The sequence below is a fragment of the Nelusetta ayraudi genome, unplaced genomic scaffold (genome assembly GCF_046127955.1).
Source record: "Nelusetta ayraudi isolate G7.1 ecotype Tasmania unplaced genomic scaffold, CSIRO-AGI_Nayr_v1 ptg000019l, whole genome shotgun sequence".
Classification (NCBI taxonomy): domain Eukaryota; kingdom Metazoa; phylum Chordata; class Actinopteri; order Tetraodontiformes; family Monacanthidae; genus Nelusetta; species Nelusetta ayraudi.
In genome coordinates this window covers 812,920-832,330 of record NW_027466069.1, presented here as the reverse complement: position 1 = coordinate 832,330, position 19,411 = coordinate 812,920, and the positions used below count along the sequence as shown (strand labels likewise).

Below are 19,411 nucleotides of genomic sequence, written 5' to 3'. Positions count from 1 at the left end.
GAGCATCCAACTGGGACAAGACCTTGGGGGCTGGTGGAGAGCTGCGTTGCACTACCTCTGGTTCCTCCACAGGGGGCCTCAGAGGGCCTCTGGGACAGGAAGTCCGACCTGCTGCTGCTCTCAAGTAGCTACCAGAAACTGGAAGAAAAAAAAGGCAAAATATCTACATTTTGGTTGGGTTTTATTTGTTTATTTCTCTATTTTTGGTAATTCTTTGGTGTTTCCAGCTTGCAGTGAATGATTTGTTCTCCTTCTTAACAAAAGCTCCAATTGCTTTCTGAAGGATGTGCAGGTGATGGAACAGTCGCTGTTTGAAGCGACAGTGCGGCTTTTAATGAAACAGACCCACAGGCTGTGTCTCAATTAAGGGTCTGCGTCCTTCGAAGCATGCATTTCAAGGCCAGTTGCATCATAGCACTGCACGAAGACTTGTCCCAATTCCCAAAAATCCGAAGGATGCTCGAAATGCGCACTGGAAATGCGGCCTACTTTTGGCCGATTCGAAGGGTACAACGCGACTATCCTTCGCGTCCTGCTGTGTCCCAGTATGCTTTGCGTGCTGCTGCAAAGCATCGTGGGATCCTGGGAAGTCAGCTGAAATTAGCGGCGTGTACTGGGAAAGACACAACATATAAATTTAAGTATTGAAATTTCACATAAAATACTCAGTTTTTAACGTAGGGTTTTTACTTATTTGAACATCCAACGCCATGGTTGGATGGCGAACCAATGGTTAGCTTGATGCTATAAAAACGTCACTTCCGGGGTTGGCCAACAGTTGGAAATGGCGGTGATGCAACGAGGAAATACGCCGAAAGCGAGACCGTCCCATGTGGTTATTGGAGAGACCGGTTTTGGTCCGTGCTTCTTGGCCGGGTCCTTCGGAGGACGCTTCCTTTGAAGGATGCAGACCCTGAATTCACTTAAACATAACATACAGTTGTGAGAATCCATTCCTAAAAACATAAAGAGCATATTTAACCCTCTGTTTGCATCCTCCTGCTCAAAATGCCGTATTTTAGCTTTGTCAGACCTTTAATGTGTTTTGCAATGAGACAAAGACATGGCAGTCTCAGGGGGGCGGAGCAAACACCTAGCTTGGGGGTGCATTCGAAAAACCTGGGGGATGTCTCGGGGGCCTGTTGTGACGTCACAAAGGGCTGATCCCCAGGATTGTGTTTCTTAGCACACACTTTCTGGAACATAGAGCTAGCAGAAGAAGAAGTGACACTGACAACGGTGCATTTTGTGTGACGCTCCCGGTGGCTGAACTCTTAACATTTCTTCAAACAAATGACAACGCCCCGTGAAGGAATCCGGCCGAGCGGTTTGGAATGCGACCCGCGTGGGCGGCCGAGGCAGGTTTTTTTTTTTCTTCCTTTTTTTTTTTTTTGCCGTAACCGTCTGCCGCCGTCATCCGTGGCAGCGCGCGGGGTGGCGTCGGCGCCGAGCATCTCCTCCTCCAGCGGTCACAACAGGACTGAATCATGTGTGTGTTGTGTCTCCTCGCAGCTCTCGCTGTCTCAGCTGGCAGCGACTTCACGCCACCCGACCATCAGCCGCTCCGGCTCGGCGTTGCCGTGGCAACAGTCCTCCCCGTCCCTGCTTCATCCTTCCCCACTGGCATCGGCCCACCAGCTGTCACATGTCGTAAGATTCCCACCCCCGTGCGCACACACACACACTCTCTCACACACACACACACACACACACACACACAGGTATCTCTATTTTTACATTGACTTACATCTTTTTTTCCATTCTTCTGTATACACTGACCTAAACCTTTACAACAATGTGCGGAAGTCTAATTTTAGCCTCACTTTCATCCCACCCTGACCTCTAAAGTCTTCAACCTAAATTTCAATGGCAGAAAAGTCACGCGCTTGACCCGATCCTAACCCCAGCAACAGTTCGCAACATTGTGAGGCAATGTTTGTCTCTGTCTTTTCATTGTGTTGTTCAGACTAACCTCACTGGGCCAAAACTCCAGCCTCAACCTGGCTTCAAAAATGCAATTTCAAAATTGTGAGGGAAGCAGGTGAGGTCCGGCCAAGGTGGTCTTATTATGTAGAAATGGCCTCACCCCGTTGGTTAAGAACATATTCCAGGCCCCCAGATTCCCATTTACAGGCAAGTACACGCATGCACGCATGCACCCATGAACGCACACATACCTCTAAAATCCAACCTCCAGTCCTTTCAGCTATTGGTTTTTCTGTGGAACTACTGGAATTGCTCAAGTTTCCGTTTCATCTCGCTAATCAAAAGGAAAATTCTTCTTCTTTCAACAAAAGGAAAAAAAAACGAAAAAAAACACCCCAATTTTCAGCGGGCACGCAGCACCTTCTCCATCACTCTGTGCTTTTTGCCCTCCAGGGGAAAAGCGTTTAATCTGCCTCGGCCAGGAACACTTTGAATAACAATCCAATCTCCTTCCACCTTTAGCTGATTCCTCTCCATTGTGTCGACTCCCGGTTTGATATTTAATCCAGAGCGGAGGCTCTGGCCACAGCGGCGGTAGCCCTGCAGAGTAAGAAACTCTGAACCTCCCTCGACTCCCAGTTTGGTTTTTCTCAACCAGTAACAACACAAATAAATATTCGCCGGAGCTGTACTTTCCATGAAAGCAAAGTGCATCTGAAAGGGTTCAATCAGTGCAGCCAGGGGAGCAGAAGTGATGGCGTCACCTACACCGTTCCGGCTTTTAACAGCCTCAAACAATTTGCTGAAATGGCAAAACGAGTGACCTTCCGTGGGTGGCGGACCACCGGGCTCCCGTCCCAGCGTCAACACCGACTCTCTTTTCCATTGTAAAGTGCACAAAGGACTGCACGCTCCGACTTATGCAACCACTTCCTGGAGTCGCGGATGCAACAGTCTCAGCTTCTCGCTGCACTGTAACACCACAGTCATCTCACGGTGGTGTTTGGAAGGAAAGAATTACAACTTGGAGAACGGCGCAGTTTGTGTTCAGCAAATAAATATTGCACTTTGGAGTTCACTGTGCCACAGGTGTGTAAGAGTTACAGTCCAGTATTTCCTGCAAAATTTGGTTTAAATCTCTGCCAATTTTTACTTCCAATTTTCTCCTCCACGACACCAAAATGCTTCTGATTCAAACGGTTTCTATTATCAAAAACTGACTTTCAGCTCTTCAACATGTCTTTTTTGGAGTCTTATCTGGGGTGCAACCCCAGCTTTACCCCAGGACAGGCTGCAGCAACACCAAGAGTGCAGGATATGATTCCCACTATGACCCTGTTAGATCTGTCTCTGGTTTTTCCCCCTGTGAGGACTCAGAGCTCCGTCCCTCCGAGTGTTGGCAACTTCAACACCTTGTCACTCGGTTCTCTCGCTCTCTGGCCATTTCCTGCTCCTGCGGGTGGGTGGAACTCAGTGAATGATGGCCACTGTGGGTGCTGTCTATGGTGACTCCACTTCCCGTCTCACTCCGCCCTGATCCAGACCTGTTGTTTTACACTTTTCTCCGTCCTGATTCTCCTATCAAGACGCTTTTTGACACAGATGTGTGTATCCCTGCAAAGCGTCAATATGATTTTTTAACAGCTGTAGCATCGCCGGCCCAGTGGTTGTCTCCAATTTCCATCCGTAGCACGGTGACTCTCCTTGACACATATAGATATTCTTTTGCATACATTAGGCCATTAAACCAGCTCTCAGGCCTCATTGTTTGAACGCACATTCGTCCTTGTCCGCGCAAACGGCCACCAAAAGCTGTTGCTCACGTCCGCCGCAGGCCTCAGCGGTGGCGGCGGCGGCGGTGGTGCGGTTCACGTCCACTCTGAAGACGAGTGCTTTGAAGGTTTTAAACATGCAAGGCCTGCGTGCACCTGACCAGGGATTCCTCCAAGGCTCGAGCTGTTTGATCAGGGGGAGGAGCGTTCGTGTGCATGTTGCCGGACGACTTTGGTCGAGGTCATTAGTCGCCCGTTTGATGAAATACTCTGTAATGACAAGACACGCATGCACATCATCTGACAGCCTCTTTACGATGTTTATTTGTTTCGCATTCCAATTAGCCACATCAACCCGCGCCGACCACCTGCAAAAGTTGACCCCTGTCAACTCCCTGTTTGTAATCATATGTTGATGTTTAACTGGAATGTCAACAGCGAACTCACCTCTTCTGTGAGTTCCAGGAGAAGCAGATCCAACGCTGGCCAGTGTGCCTTGAGTTTCTGCGGCGTGAGTTTAGGGTTTAGCGATGCGTTTCATCTCGACACCTCCGCTGACGGATCCTCCGTCTGTCTTCAGTCGCCGTCTGTTCTTATCCTCTCTGGCTTTCATGTTCCGGTTCCCTCTCTTCCCTTCAAAAATGCCCAGTCCCGCGCGACTCACTGCTGCTGCTGCTGTGTTTTATTTTATTTTTTGTTACATATTAAAGTAGGTATGTCTGACCCACTTTGAAAAGATTTGCATCTTCTCTGCAAACTGTTTGGCTCGGGGCCACAGGCGGGGCTGGGAAATGGGAAAGTACTGACAGATGGACTAACACATTGCTGCCATTGGTCCTTTGGAGATCTACTAATAAACAATGCAGAATGGAAAAGGCTGCTTTTTATTATTTTTCTTTAATGTGCCATAAGGTTTGTTATCTAAAAACAAAAACAAAAAGCGACAATTATTTTTTTCCCGAGGCAGCATCTGCTAAACGTTTTCATCCCCTGTCAAATATTATAAAATAAATAAAATTAATTTGTATTACACCAATTTTGTTATTGCACATCAACTCTTTTCAGGATTATATGTTGCGTCATATTAGGTCTGTGCCCTTCACAGTCTTCAATATGTAGAGAAATGAAGATAAATAAAATAATGAATAAACATGTTGTCAGAGTTGGACTAAATTTACTTCCAAACCCTCAACCCTTCAAAATTCTTCATTATTTCAAGGCTGTTTAGACAAGGGGCTCCAAGATTGCATAGATGTTTTACTTTTCCTTTATATACGAAAAAGGAGAAAAGCAAACGTGATTTGGGGTCTTTTCCCACCTCCTGTCCAGGTGTACTCGGGCGTCAGCGGCATGGCCCACCTGGAGGTGGAGCTTCAGCAGGAGGGGGGAGTGTCGCCTCAGGATGACGGAGGACAGCTGCAGGAGCTGCCCTTCACTCCCGTCCACGCTCCCGTCATCACGCTGGGCACGAGCGTCCCGAGGTGAGTGAGCTCTCACTCACCGCGGGAGTGCGACTTCGGAAATGATACATTTGAGCCGCCATGACTGTTACTACTGGGGCAAAAATGCCAATTAAATGTCTATTAATGGTCCCATATTGTGCACAAATTTGCTTGACTTGTCAGCGATTGGCCGCGAAAGAGAGAAAAACCAGCCTTTTCTTTGTGTCGCTTGGTCCAATTTTCAGAAAGGTGTGCGCTAAAATATATCAACTGGGAAATTAGCCCGAAGTGACGTCACAAAAAATTGCTGGATACCTCTCCCAGCTTAGTGACCACACCCCCAGCCGACCTTTGACACCACCTGGTTTTCTTGCCTCCCTCCGAACATGATCAACGTCCAGCCAGGCACCGGTTTGAACAAGAGGCTAAAACTGAGCATTGTAACTGGAGGAAAGCTGCAAACAGAGGGCTAAATACACTGTTTTCTGAAGATCTGTAGTAGTTTTTTTTGTATAATCTCACATAATCATGTGAGGCCGAGTCCAGGATCTAAACAAAGATCAATATGGGACTTTTAAATGGCTTAATTTAAAAATGCTAATAATTCATAATGATGTTGAGGAACACTCTGCGCTCAATGTGTGTGATCCATCAGTGGAATAGCTTCTCCGCTTTAGCAACCTAACCAACCAACCCTCGTTGTCGTCGTTGAGGATGAAGACGTATGGAGCTCGCGTGCACCTTATTGCGGTCCGGCTAACCTCCATGTGGCACCACGTGACTTCCACTCCTTTGATAGATGACGCTGTCACATGGAAAGCACGCCGCTGCAACACCTCAGTCCTTTATGAACACACCTCCTCGCCGTCCCGCTGTCTGATGTCGGTCCGCTCACTTAATTGGCTGCTTGCTTTTCACCTGCACCAGCAGACACCGCAGACTCTTCAGGCCAATTTAAAAGAGATCTTGGCGACCGCCTCCGCGTCCCGCACTGGGCTAATAGCCTCCGCCTCGAGGCGGGTTTGATTAACGCGACGAAAACGAAGCGGGCTGAGCCTCGCTGTTTACATCGCGGGCAAGTTGAAGAGGAGGGACGTCGTGACGCCGTGGAGGGGAGACGCAAGGCTTCAAATGACGGGTCGGCGCTGAACTCCAAGACAAGGCGCGGCGCCGGTGCCCAGAGTCGCTAAATGAGCAGCTGGCAGGGAAGCGGCCTCCCAATTCCGGAGTTTGGATCCTGACGCTCAGCTTTTCAGTCCAGTGGGCTAAATCATCTCCTGCCTCGCCACTCGCAGCCAAAACATCCTTCCGACTGGTTCCTGTGCGGAGTGACCCACTTTGTTTTTTTTTTGTTTTGTTTTCCTGTGTACGTCTGATTGATCCTGACTTTTCTTTTATTTAATTTTTACAAAAAAAGCTACACTCTCAATATCGAGACAGGAAAAGAGAGTAAATGCACAAATCTGAGCGAGCCCACAGAGACGGGGGGAAAAAAAAAAAAATCGTCTTCCTTCCTCATTGTTTCCGCCTTAATTAGTTGGATCAGGACATCCGTCTTTTTTTTCTGTTTTGCAAATTTTGACCCTCTCAGCTCGACTGTTTACCAGTGTTTATCCCGCCCAAAACTTTATTGTTCATTTTTGCCGAGCGTCGCACCCTGCGTGACCGTCTGAGCCTGGCGTTTGTCGAAACCCCGCCGTGTTTGGCCTCAAGGCTGAAGGTCCGAGTCGCAGCAGCGGGAGGATTACAGGTTTCCCCCATAGATGCCTGGAATTCCCACTGGATAGCTGCGGTGGTGGCCCCGCCCTCTCGTCCCTGCAGGCAAAGTTGTTATGACGTCTCTCAGTATCGACACCGCCTGTCTCCCCGTTCTGTCTCCACTTTAATGCGGACCTGTTGGGAGGTCGAGATTCAGGTTTGACTTCTTAAGCGAGACGAGGTGAGAAAATTAAAACGATCCCCCCTGAAGCTGAGCATCTTCAGAGACGACGGGTGGTGAGGGGGGGCGATGGATCTGATCCAAGACAAATTGAGCCGGTAATGATGAAAGAGCACGAAACTCCACCGCAGCCCCGTTCTGGAAAAATAAAATCAACCCAAAGTCTGCCTCATCAACCACAAATCACCCGTGTCAAGCCAGTGCTCGAGTGATTAGATGCTTTAGGCCACGCTGACGGATCGGCGGCAACGGCCTTCGCTTCAATTTTTCGGCTTCGCAAACTGACTGATGTGTGTTCTCGTCTCCGGAACCTTGCTCTGCTTCCAGCGCCTGCTCGGTGAGCTCCAGGGTTTCCATGGCTCACCTCTACTCTGCTGGCTTCCCCAACATTGTGGACCACCGGGGCGAGGCGGCGGAGGTCCTGGACCCCACGGAGCCGCTGCCCTTTGACCCGCAGCGTGAAGAGAGCGACCCTCTACAAGGGAACCTTCTGGTCCTCCAGTTCCTGGCCTTCTCCAGGTGGGGCCTGCCGCCTTCCGTCCAGCTGCAGTTAGGAGCTGCTTGATAGCTGCGGGTTATTAATGCATAATAACCTGCATATAACAGTAGATGGCACATTAAAACACTACAACACACACAACTATTGCGCAGGTCGACATTGCATAACCCTGTTAGTATTTTATTTTAATGACTGAAAGCACTTCAAATAGTTAAAAAAAAAAACGTGATGCAATGCTGTGGTAATCCTTCGATCAGTGTTGATAGAGGGGTCCAGAGTTGTTAATTCAAGCTTGTCCAGGCTCCTCCCACTTTTCTGAATTGGAATTATGACTTCATTAGCCTGAACTCAATTTAAATCTTGCAAAGACAACAGTACGTACAGTTGTGGTGCAAATGTTGACTGGAAGCTGCACCTCATGGACATTCATAATGTGCTAGCTAGCTCATGAAGAGTGTAGAAGAATAGTTTATGATGGATCTCATTAAACTAACAATCATCTGTCCAACTATCCAGAAATGGCAACTGACTTGTCTTTAAAGTACCAGTGTGTTGGGTTTAGTGGCATCTAGTGGTCAGAAAGCACATTGCAGTCACTCTTAATGTAGATGCATGGGGACACTTTTCTTTTATGTTTATTAATAGAAAACACGAAGGCAACATTGCCAATGTACTTTTTAATTCCATCACCTCACAGTAGATCCACTGAAATATTCCTCCAACCACGCTAAAAAGCCCAATTTTTTTCTGCCTATTTCAGTGAGAGCTCAAGGACGGTGCTCTGATTTCCCTTTTCACATTGAACCTCAGCCAAAAGTTTAATGCACTTAAAGCATAAAGCAAATTAAATTAAGGAGAAAAAGAAAGTCCTTGTGGTCCCCCTTAAAACGCGCCGCAGAGGACACAAATACGCGGCCGCAAATTGCTCGGGAAAACACAAACACATTTCTCATCAGCACGAGCTGAGCGAGGGTTCCGTCAGCAGCCCATCACGACAGAGGCCCCGGAGCCGCTCGTCCGCCGTCCCGCCTGTCACAAGGCTGACAGCGGAGTGAGGCCCGCTGAAGGATGGCTGCGCCGCTCGCCGCTCTTGTGTCCCTCTATCCTGTCATCTGCACCGTCAGCACTTTGATAAACCCGGCCGCCGCCTCTCCTCTTTGTCCGTTCATCCCACTCACCAGCGCGTTGGCCGGACGCCCTCGTGTTGATGGCCCTCCGGAGAGCTGCGCCGCAAAACGTGCCAGATTGAAATGCGCTTTGTTTTCCGTCTAAAGTAAAATAAAGTAGCTTTAAAGGTAAATGTCTTTTTGAGGCAACGGAGGCCAAGAATGGCGCTTCCGTTGACCACAAAGTTGGAATGTGGAGCTGGCAAGGACGTCACATGCACTCACTCACCCGAAGACAATTTAGGTTTGCTAGCTTGCTTAATGCGCGGGTCTTTAAACTGTGGGAGGAAGCTCAGGTCCCTGGGGAGAACCCACGCAGACTCGGGGGGGGGGGGACGTGCAAACCCAAGCACGAAGCGTGCCGCCGCTGATCGAATCAGCCACCGTGTGTCAGGGAGCCAATGTTTTTCGCCGTCGGGGAAACCCCACAGAGTTCGAAGATATCACAGTCACTTCCAAAGAGGACTGGCGTTAGCCTGCACTCCCGCTGGGATAGGCTGCAGCGCCACGACACCCTGAGTGCGAGTTAATGGATGGATAGATGGATTTAGTCGCTCAGCCAAACAGAAAAACTGTGTGTGCGCGCGCGCGTGTGTGTTTTTTTTTAAAGTGGCAGATAACAGGAAGTAAACCTGAAAGGTAGGGGGGGGGGGGGGGAATAATTAGCTCAGGAGCCAGGTAAGCAAATCCCAATGAACTTCTGTGCCAATTACACAACTCTAAATAAAATATTTCTGCCTCAGCATGTGATAGCTGCCTAATAACGCCGACTTTAATGATTTCTCTTTTTTTTGCGCTACGCTTTTTTTAAGTCAGCAGTTTTGAAAAATGTGGAACCCTCATCAATGAATCATTAAGGGCAGCTGAGCTCCAGCACATCAAAACGGCCTCGGCCACTGTTCTGCCACAACCCCCCCCCCTTCTGTTCTCTCCTCCTCGAGCGTCTCTCTCCTGCGAGCTGCCGCTGTCATTAAGTGCCGCTAAGCACAGGCGAGAGAGGCTTGAAATCGCATTAACAAAAATACTGCGGTTCCTCCGAGTTCCGTCTCCGAAATTAGCAAAAGCCTCTTAAAGACACACTGCGGGAAAAAAAAAACACACGTGTTTTCCCTAAACTCCAAGGTGACATCGCTAAAATAAAAATTGCAGCGTCTGATGCGGCTGCTCCGAGGGCTCTGCCCTAAGTGCTCTTGGGCAACGTGCGAAAAATCGCAGGTTGTCTCCGCGCCGAGCGCACGTGCAGCTCTGACCGCCTCCTGCAGCTTCCGTCTGGAGCCGCGCGGCTCTCAGGGGAGTCTGCAGACGTTAATTAGCGCGCGTCTACTTGTTTCATTCACCGCTAATTCCAGTGTTCCCGATCACGCCGCCTTTCACAATCAGACGTATATTAATGACTTACATAAAAGTATTACTATATATCCGCGCCCTCGCTCGCCTTCACGTGGAGGCCAATTATAAACTCGCTCAACCTAATTAAGTGAGCGAGGACCCACAATGAGAACAATTGCACGGTAATCCAGATTCCGGGGGAAACAAGTGCATGGCAGAGGAAGTGGGACGAGGTGGCAGCTGAACTTACAGTCATAATGTTCTTTTTTTTTTTTCATTTTTTTTTTTTTCAAAGTCTGACCTTCTCATTTCCACTTATTTTCAACCTGTCACGCTGCCGCTGCTGCCGTTGTTGCAGTTGTTCGTCATTTACTACATTTCCTGCGAGCCCACGGGGTCTGTAATTACGCGTTTGCTCGTTGCAGCTTCCTCCCGCGCTGATTATTACTTCGGGCTGACGATTATATTGGAAGGGAATTGAAAGTTTGCTACTGAGCCATTGTTTTGGTTGCAAGATTACACACAGGAAGTGGCGGGCGCCCCTTGACGAGCTGATTCACGCTTTTGCTTCTGACGGCCCAGGATGTTTTTGTCAACTGCGTTCGTCAGTGATCTGCTTCCCGGTCTGGATGTTCATTTGTAAGAGCAGACGGAGGGGCTGACTGTGAGTGTCACACACTGATCCTAATACACGCTGAAGTGTGCGACAGTGACAGTGTTTGCGTGTGTGTGTGTGTGTGTGTGTGGTTATCTTGGAGGTGTGTGGAGGGAGATCTAACTCCCCCCACCCCCGCCTCCCTTTTTTTTTGTCATTATCCAACAGTTTTCTAATCTGTTTACCAGACAGAAACGGGAAGAGCCTCTTCCTGAAGCCGCCTGATTATTTAATGTGTCTCGGCGCTCAGAGGCTCCCCGGTGACTTTTCTTGTGGTCCGTCAGCAGTTTGAAACGTGTTTCGCATCCGTCGCTGTGTGTGCGTACGCGCGCGTGCGTGCGTGCGTGTAAGAGGAACGCAGGACACACCGGGCTGATGCTTCTGTGCAAACTGACTGATCCCCCACTGCTGCTGTAGGGGTCCAAATAAGCAGACAGAGAGAGAGAGAGAGAGAGAGGGAAAGAGAGGGAGGATCTTTTTTTCTTTTTCAAGAATATTTTAAGAGCTCCAACATCGTTCATCACCGCCGTTCATGCTTTATGTCAGAGTCCATCCATTTCTCCCTCAATAAATCAAAGGTGCAGTTCTGAATATCTACCGGCTCCATCGCAGCACTAATTTCCAGCCTTGTGCACAGCGTGATTTACATCCTTCACTTTCAATCCTCATTTTGTTTTTTTTTTCTTTCTTGCAAACTTTTCACCAGCTGCAAATCTGATTTATTGGCCCCGGCGAAACATTCGCAACACATTTTCTCTTTATTTCCATGCATGGGTTGTCAGACGTGTGAATCTAATGCCCAGAAGTGTCGCCGTGTTGCTTAATTACCAATGAGTCGAACAGTTTTCGCACATCATTTTTTCGCATTTTGTCATTCGCCCCATCAAGCAGGAGACTGAACAGCGACTCTGCGGCGCTCACCCGGCTTTTGTCTCTTTGTCAGGGCGCCATCAGCTGCTGTTCCCCCCGACTGGCCCGCCAGCGTCTACTTCACCTTCCAGTTTTATCGCTTCCCGCCAGTCACGTCGCAGCAGCTTAAACTGCTGACCAGTGACAAGATTCAGCAGAAATGTGCCGGCTCGCTGCCCTGCATCCTGGCCTCCATCAACACAGACGGCTCCGTCAACTCGGGTAAGGACTCTGCTGCCGCTCGCGCTCCCTGGATGAAACCGGGTTGTGCTGTGTAGCAACAGGCTAAACTGGGGAGGCTAGGAAAGAAAAAAATGATGAAGCAAGAAACTGGAATAAACAGGTGTCTCATGCCGTCAATCAGCAGTGGCGGCAACAGTTGAGTCACACTGTATAATTACAGAAGCAGTTTCTGCTCATTTGGGCAAGCAAATCCAACACAAATGGTCACAAGAGTGTGTTAATCCATCAATTTTCAAGCTTCGGACCGGCACCATGTAGGCTGCGGGTTTGTGATTTCAATTTGCACGCTTGTCCCCTTGTGTCTGTTTGGCTCCAAAGACATGCACAACCGCCTAGTTGGCAAATCTGTATTGTCCAGAGGTGTGGATGTTGGTTGTATCTGAGTTTGGCCCTGCAGTGAGCCATTGTGCTTCATCCAAAGACTGCTGAGATCTGGATGGTTGGAGTGATAGGAGTGGCTTATTCATCACTACCCCCCCCCCCCCCCAAAAAAAAATACTATGTATTTATTTATTTGCCCATGCACTACAGGTGGAAACTTGTTGCTTAACTATTACCCTATACAGTGCACGTCTCCCTGTTTTATATGGTTAATGTTGGTACCTCGTCCCTTAAAACAATGTTTTTCAACCTTTCTTTGAGCCACGGCACATTTTTTACATTGAAAAAAAAAAATCATAATAGTTTTTGGTTGGCACACCGCCAACCAAAAATATTATAAAATGCCACTGCTTAGCCAAATAATGAAAATATAGTCTCTTAATTATTTATAGAAGTTAAGGGAGGGCAATTGGCTTAAATCCCTTTAAAATGTCTTTTTAGACCAATTAAGTGAAATTTTTATAAATTTCAAGGCACACCTGACATCATCTTACGGTACACTGCTGTGCCACGGTACAGTGGTTGCACTGCCTTAAAAGTAAACTCACTCACTCACTCACTCAGTAGGGTTCTAATCACCAGGTGTCCAGGTCCCCGCTTGCTCTATACAGCTGCACTTTACAACAACATATAAATAGTTTCCTACTTATTATTCATGTTAGTGTCCGTGCTGCAACCAGCGTTTTTGAGTATTTACATCCGGACTGTGTGTCTCTAAGCTCCCAGGCTTACATTGTGCGCGGGCGACACGCTGGGTGCCGCCACCACGTCTCTTTCTATCAGCCGCTGATTGATGCCCCCTCTCTTTGTGTAGCGGCTAATGAAACGGAGGAAATATTACAGCTTGTGACGCAGCACAATATAGAAGCACACAGTCCCAGCCGTGCACTCTCGCTACCCAGACGTGCACGCTCCGCTTGATGCTTCCTCCATGTCCCCAGTGTGCATCCACAAAAACCCCCTATGGAAAAAAAGCTAGTCTATACATATTGAAGCTTAAACTTGGAGTCTTTTTTCAGCCTGTTTTCTTCCTTTTGAAGGATTAAGAACTGCTTGCAAAGCCGCCTAAGCAGGTAATTGTCCCTTTAGGTGTTTGACTTTGACTGTTTTGAAACTGGCTGAAGTCGACACTCAATAGGTATGAAACACCTTAAACTGCTCTGTGAAATTCAGTTTGAGCTTTATGACTATTTCCAATGATAAAAGTAGAATTTAACTGTTTTTTTTTTTAAGATAAATGAGAGGATTAAAAGCATTTAGAGAATATCTCTGATCCTAATAAGGCTTCTTAGATTTACATTTACTTTGCTATTATTGGTAAAAATGGTAAAAATATAAAAGTTAATTTTGCTCCGCAATCAGTTTCCCAATTTCCACTGTTTATTTTTAGTCAAACGCAAAAGAGAATGAAGGCTCCTCCCCCTGAGACTGCCTTGTTTCCGTCTCCGCCCAGACATGTGGAGGGTCTCAGCAGGAAGCCGAGGGCTGAATATGCAGTTTTAGAGAGAGATCTCTTTTTTTTTTTTTTTTTGGGATAACCAGTCATGCGAGGTTGGAGGCGTGAAGGATGTATTATCCAACATAAAAAAAGTGTGTTTTGTGAGGCATCACAGATATTGAATCGAGCAAAAACAACAACAACAAACAAACAAACACTTTGCATCTTTGCTCTTTTGTTTGTGTTTGGGTCACGACAAGAGAACTTTATTCTGAAGATCGGCACTCGCAGCCACAAAAGATAAAAAATACCAGCGGCGTTTATTTTTGTCAGGGATGGAAATAATCCTCCATATGACCCACGCAGTCAGAGTTCAGCCGCTCTGCTATTTTCGTTGTTGCCTCCTCACTACAACTCCTCACGTTGCCTCGTCGGCGTGTTCACGCTGTGCTTGACTGACATCGTTGTCAGTTTTATTCAGCCTCAGCGCTGTTGAATTCACTGTTTTCACCGAAAAACGGGCAGCGACTGTAGTCGATAGCGGCGCTTCAAATCCGGAAGCGGAGTCGCAAAGGGACTGTCGTCCTCCTGCGTCAGGCTGGACCTTCTCGTTAGCTCGGCTGTCATCGTCCCTCCAGTCGCAGCACTTGTTCTATAAAACGGGTTTCTTCCAGGATCAACCAACTTCCTGTTTATCCTGCGCAACACGATCAAGAAAACTCAAAGACTCTTGAATGATAAAAAGCCCCCTTTATTTCAATTGTCTCTTTTTTCCTTCTTGGTTTCACATTCATATTTCTGGATAACGAGTTTGTATTTGATCCTAACTAAGGCTGACTTGCAGATACAGTCATGTACTTGTATTTTAGAAGTTATTTAGAAGTTAATTTTCCTTTAGTCTAATTTTAAAAAAAAAAACGTTTAGCCAGTCTTTGTGGCCAGCGTGTCACTGATCCTGGTCAGACTTGCTCTACATGTTAGAAGATGTGTGCGGGAAAAAAAAAAAAAAAAACACGCTCTTTGTGATGTCACAAAAGGTCTAAACATGAAGCGTACCCAACAGAGTGTCAGTTTTAGTGTCAAGCGCTAAAACTCAGTGCAGGAGGCTTTAACCAGAGGGTTAGATATGCTGTTTTCTGAATATTTACTCAGAAAATTTTAAACAATTCATCATGTCACACTGCTGCTGCTGCTGCTGCTGGAGTCCAGGATTAAAAAATGAGAATCTAAAAATGGCTACGATATGGCTCCTTTAAGAACACTGACAGTTTTAACAGGTGTGATTTCACGCTTCACCACTCCTTTGACGTTCTGCTTTTGTCTCTTTGGTGGGTGGGTTGGAGGTGGGGGTGGGGGTGGGGGGGGTCGGGCGGAGGTCCTCTCTCATATATTACCAACATTCTCACCGTCATCTGATAACGTGCGAGCTGCAGCCTGTCAATCAGACGGCGACGGCGCCGCGCGCGTCGAGTAATGAAAAAGGCAATTTTTACTTATTAAAAAAAAAAAAAAAGAAAGGTTTCAAGGTTTTGGAATATTACTTTAAGATGCTCAAAACAAAAAAAATAGCAACGTTGGCAGGGTTGAGACTAATTTCAAAATAAATATCAAAGCTGCGTCCCATCAGATATCTAATATTACCTGGAGGAGGCCTCATTGGTTGCCATGTTTTGTTTTGGGTTTGCTCTCTCTCTCTCTCTCTCTCTCTCTCTCCCTCTCTCTGTCTCTCTCTCTCTCTCTCTGTCTCTCTCTCTCTCTCTCTCTCTCTCCCTCTCTCTGTCTCTCTCTCTCCCTCTCTGTCTCTCTCTCTCTCTCTCTCTCTCTCTCTCTCTCTCTGTCTCTCTCCCTCTCTCTCTCTCTCTTTTTGGCGGCGGATAGATGGGCCGCCGCGTTGTGTTGCTGTGATGCTCCGGCTTGCGTCAGCCTCTGCATCTATCTTTACACTCGGCGCGTCCTCGTTGTTTTCTTTGCCTGCAGCCCTCGCTGCGCTGGTGAGGGTTGTTGATCCCCTGCAGGATTTGCAGCCTGTCTGGTCGGCTGTGTACACACCGGGCAGGCCAGCCAGGTGGTTCGCTCTGTGTGCGTGTGTGCGTGTGTGTGTGTGTGTGTGTGTGTGTGTGTGTGTGTGTGTGTGTGAGAGAGAGAGAGAGTGAGTGTGGTTCTTTTGCTGATCTTCCTCTTGCAACCCCCCACCCCCCTTAAAAAAAAAAAAAAACAAAGCCCAGAGGCCAGAGCTGTCAGCTCCCACAGCCTCTCCAGCTCTCCCTCTGCGCTCCATCCATCCGCCGCAACACGTGCCCAGAGCATGCTGGGAGAATTAATGGTCCAAGTGACCAAAAGAGTCAGGGGGGCGGCATGTGACATAAAAAAACGTTAAAAAAAAAAAGGCAAGGGGTGGGGTATTGAAGGCAGGTTAAAGGGACAGAAGTTTCCCCCAAGAGCCTCAGAAATTCAGACACTTTGGGCTTCTTCATCTTTTCCCACCTTTGGTTCTGTCAAACGCGGGCCTGGATGGTGAAAGGTTGTGCCCCCCCCCTCCCCCACTCTGTGTGTTGTTACCCCCCTCCCGCTTCCCCAAGCCCCCACACCTCAATCTCACGTATCTGATTAGAAGGAAAAAAAATATTCCAGTGTGGGTGGATTGCAGTCAGCAGTCTGTGAAGCTCCCACACTGACCGACCCTGCAGCAGATGGATTTTTGTCTCTCGCTGCAGAGGTTTTATTATCTCCCCACCGTAAAATTCCTCTTCAGGGGGCTTTTTTTTTCTTTTTTTTCTTTATTTTTTTTAAGCACTCTCTAAATTTCCATCTATCATGGCAGGATAACACCTTCCTGTCTGGTTGTGCATACCGGGGGTGGAGGACAACTGAATTTCTGAGCATAAATCAGATGCACCGCAGCGAGACTTTGACCGGGGAAAATGGTTTGCGTTCCTGAAATGAATCCGGCCGTCTCTCTGAATTGGTCTAATCAGGGTGAAATAGCTTGTATTGTCAGTGACCTTTGGAGGGCAGAGGAAATAGCAAATGTCAAGCCGTGCCGACGAGACTGGAGAGATTCTTCAGTTCGGGAACACTGTAGTGGTTCCAGTAAACAGGGGTGAGAAAACAGGAATTCACTCCCTCTCCGCGGGAGAAAAGCTGTGATGTGCCGTGAATTCGTGAAAGGAGCCATATTATGCAAAACTCCACTGCTTTCTAGAAATCACTTCCATTCTGTCAGCAGATGCTCCACAAGGAGTGAAAGTCCATCCTTTACATCGTTGGCTGTTTCCAGTTTTCAGAAAATGTGAGCTACAACACTCAGCTCTTGATATCAGCTCTTTGTGACTTCACAATGAGCTCTGATACCTTTCCCCAGGTAAGTGGTAGCATCTTTTCTGAAACCCTCAGGGTTTTTTCTCCTTCCAATCACTTTGAAAGTCATATTTTGTGTGAAGGTCTGCAAACAGAGGGCTAATCATGCTGTTTTCTGGTGAATTCTCTTGTCGTTTGTACAACACAAGAGCTTATTAACCCATGGAAGTGACCACCTTAAAAACCATTAATACTTCAATTTATATATATATATATGTAAAGTGTCACAGCTCCAGTGAAATGGTCACTTGTCTTTCAATGTGGCCCTGTGATAAACTTCTCCACGGTGGACACTCCCAATGGCCGCTGGGATTGTTCTCCAGCACCTGGTGCTGAAGGAGAAGCAGTTCTAGAGAATGAAAGGAAACATCCTGCTGAAGGTGAGAAGCCTCCTATTAATGCACTCTGCTCTGCTCTCCTCCACCTCCACCTCCACCTCCAGGGAGTCCAGGCCTGCAGCTTCAGTTCCGGGTGGACGAGTCCTTCCTCAAGCCCGGGGAGAAGCGCTGCTTCCTGTGCTACCTGGCCCTCCACAGCCTGCAAGTGGACGTGTGGGACAGCGAGTCGCTGCTCCTCATCGGCTCCACCGCCGTCCAGCTCAAGGTTGGTGGCAGACGGCCGTGGGCACCCGATCAGAAAGAGGAAGTGAAGGGAGGATAGAAACAAAAAAAAAGAACAGTAAAAACAGACAACACGTCCTCTTCACACATCCGCTGTGAGCTCATGGAACACCTTTAACGCAGCGAAAGCAACGTCTGCAGATTGGTTTAACACATTTTTATAAAGTCGGCCAGGTGTCGCGGAGAAAACGGCTGCTTTTCCCAGATATCCAACACAGGCAGGCATGACTCTCTGCACCAAACAGACCTGCCAACACTGGGTTTCTGTAGCTTTTCTGTGAATGTTCTCGATTCGCTTTTCGCAGATGCACTTTCTATGAAATACAAAAATTATAACTAGACATTAAACAACTTCCACTAATGAGTAAACTTGATTAGGAAACAGCACCTCCAAGTTTGTTTGAAATCTCGCTTCAACGCATCTTCGTGATTTGAGAAGGTTTAAGGCTGCCAGTGTTATCCTTCACATGGGGCGCGTTAAAAGCAAATGCAAGAGAAGAATTTGAGGAAACCCAGCTAAAGGCAGTGCTGTACTGTTTCTGTTTGACTCCTAAAAGGAGCTAATCACACCGTGGAGACGTTTAATTCCACTATTTATCGATTTCGGACAAGAACTCTTTGCCCGCCTGCATATGGAATCAATCTGCAACTTAAAAATCTGCTTGAGCGCTTAGTAAGGAAGCGTAAAATTGAGGCTGCCGTTTTACACAAGCTCCTTTATTTTCCCCTCCACCACACTAATGGAGCCGTGATAGAAACTCTGCGCCCTGCTCTGCACACTTGTAAGTTTTGGTCCTCACGTATAAATGCGTCTCCTTTTCCTCCGTCCTGCCCCGTTCTCCACCTCAGTACATGTTACGCCAGGGTAAGTCGGCGGTGCAGGCCCTTCACGAGGTGGAGGTCCTGACCACTGACTACGCTGGAGATGAAACCCTGCTGGCGAGCGCCAACCTGGCCCATCAGTCAAGCTCCGGTCCCATGACGGTCCACACCATCGTCAGGGGCCGGCTGCACGTTCGCACAGGCAACATTGGTAAGTAGGTTGCAGTTTTTTTTTTTAATATTTTCCTTTATTCTTTCTCTCTTTCTCTCTCTCTCTCTCTCTCTCTCTTTTTTTTTAAAGAATCTCTGTTGGTCAAGTGTTGAACAGGCCAGCAAGACTTTTCTCTTTGCTTTGACTAACTCATCTTAATTCACAGTCTGGGTTCAAGAGGGATGAGAATAAACTCTGGAGCTTCAAGCCTTGAGGCTCCTTTTGCATAAATAATCAATCATCTGTACCCCTTGATTGTGCTAATTATACCAGAGAATATTAAAAATGGATATATGCGCGTCAGTGTAATTTGGTGCAGAATTCGCGGGGCCAGATGTGCAGCTTTGAATTAGGCCTCGTTTGGCTCGTTGTGCTACTGTTTGGATTCAGGCTCTGTCTTGACTGCAGACTGTAAACGAACCGACTCCAGCACGGCTTCTGTTTTGACATAAAAATAGATCTAAGTGATGGGTAGTTTGCAGCTAAAGGCTGTGTCTGAAAAGTTGCTTAAAAAAATAAAAAAGGAGGATTGGTGTTCGCCTCTGACCTCACAGGATGAGGACAGTTTGCTGAGATTCTGAGTTCTACCATATCCGTGGTCCGAGAGCAACCTGACCCAATCGGGCGGGAGCTACGGTCAGGAATCAAGAAGCTTCTTCCAGCAGTCTGGACGCTGCTTCATGGCACTTTTGTCGACAATTC

The 19,411-nt window shown here is 47.6% G+C and overlaps 1 protein-coding gene across 1 annotated transcript in view; it reads left to right on the top strand.

Moving 5' to 3' along the window:
• Positions 1-19,411, top strand: part of nphp4 (nephronophthisis 4) — a 129,208-nt gene that overhangs the window by 79,751 nt on the left and 30,046 nt on the right. Inside the window, exons 12-17 of the mRNA XM_076026115.1 lie at positions 1,513-1,650; positions 5,028-5,179; positions 7,407-7,598; positions 11,672-11,859; positions 17,499-17,659; positions 18,526-18,709. Coding sequence (XP_075882230.1) covers positions 1,513-1,650; positions 5,028-5,179; positions 7,407-7,598; positions 11,672-11,859; positions 17,499-17,659; positions 18,526-18,709 — 1,015 coding nt within the window. The remainder of the gene's footprint in view (positions 1-1,512; positions 1,651-5,027; positions 5,180-7,406; positions 7,599-11,671; positions 11,860-17,498; positions 17,660-18,525; positions 18,710-19,411) is intronic.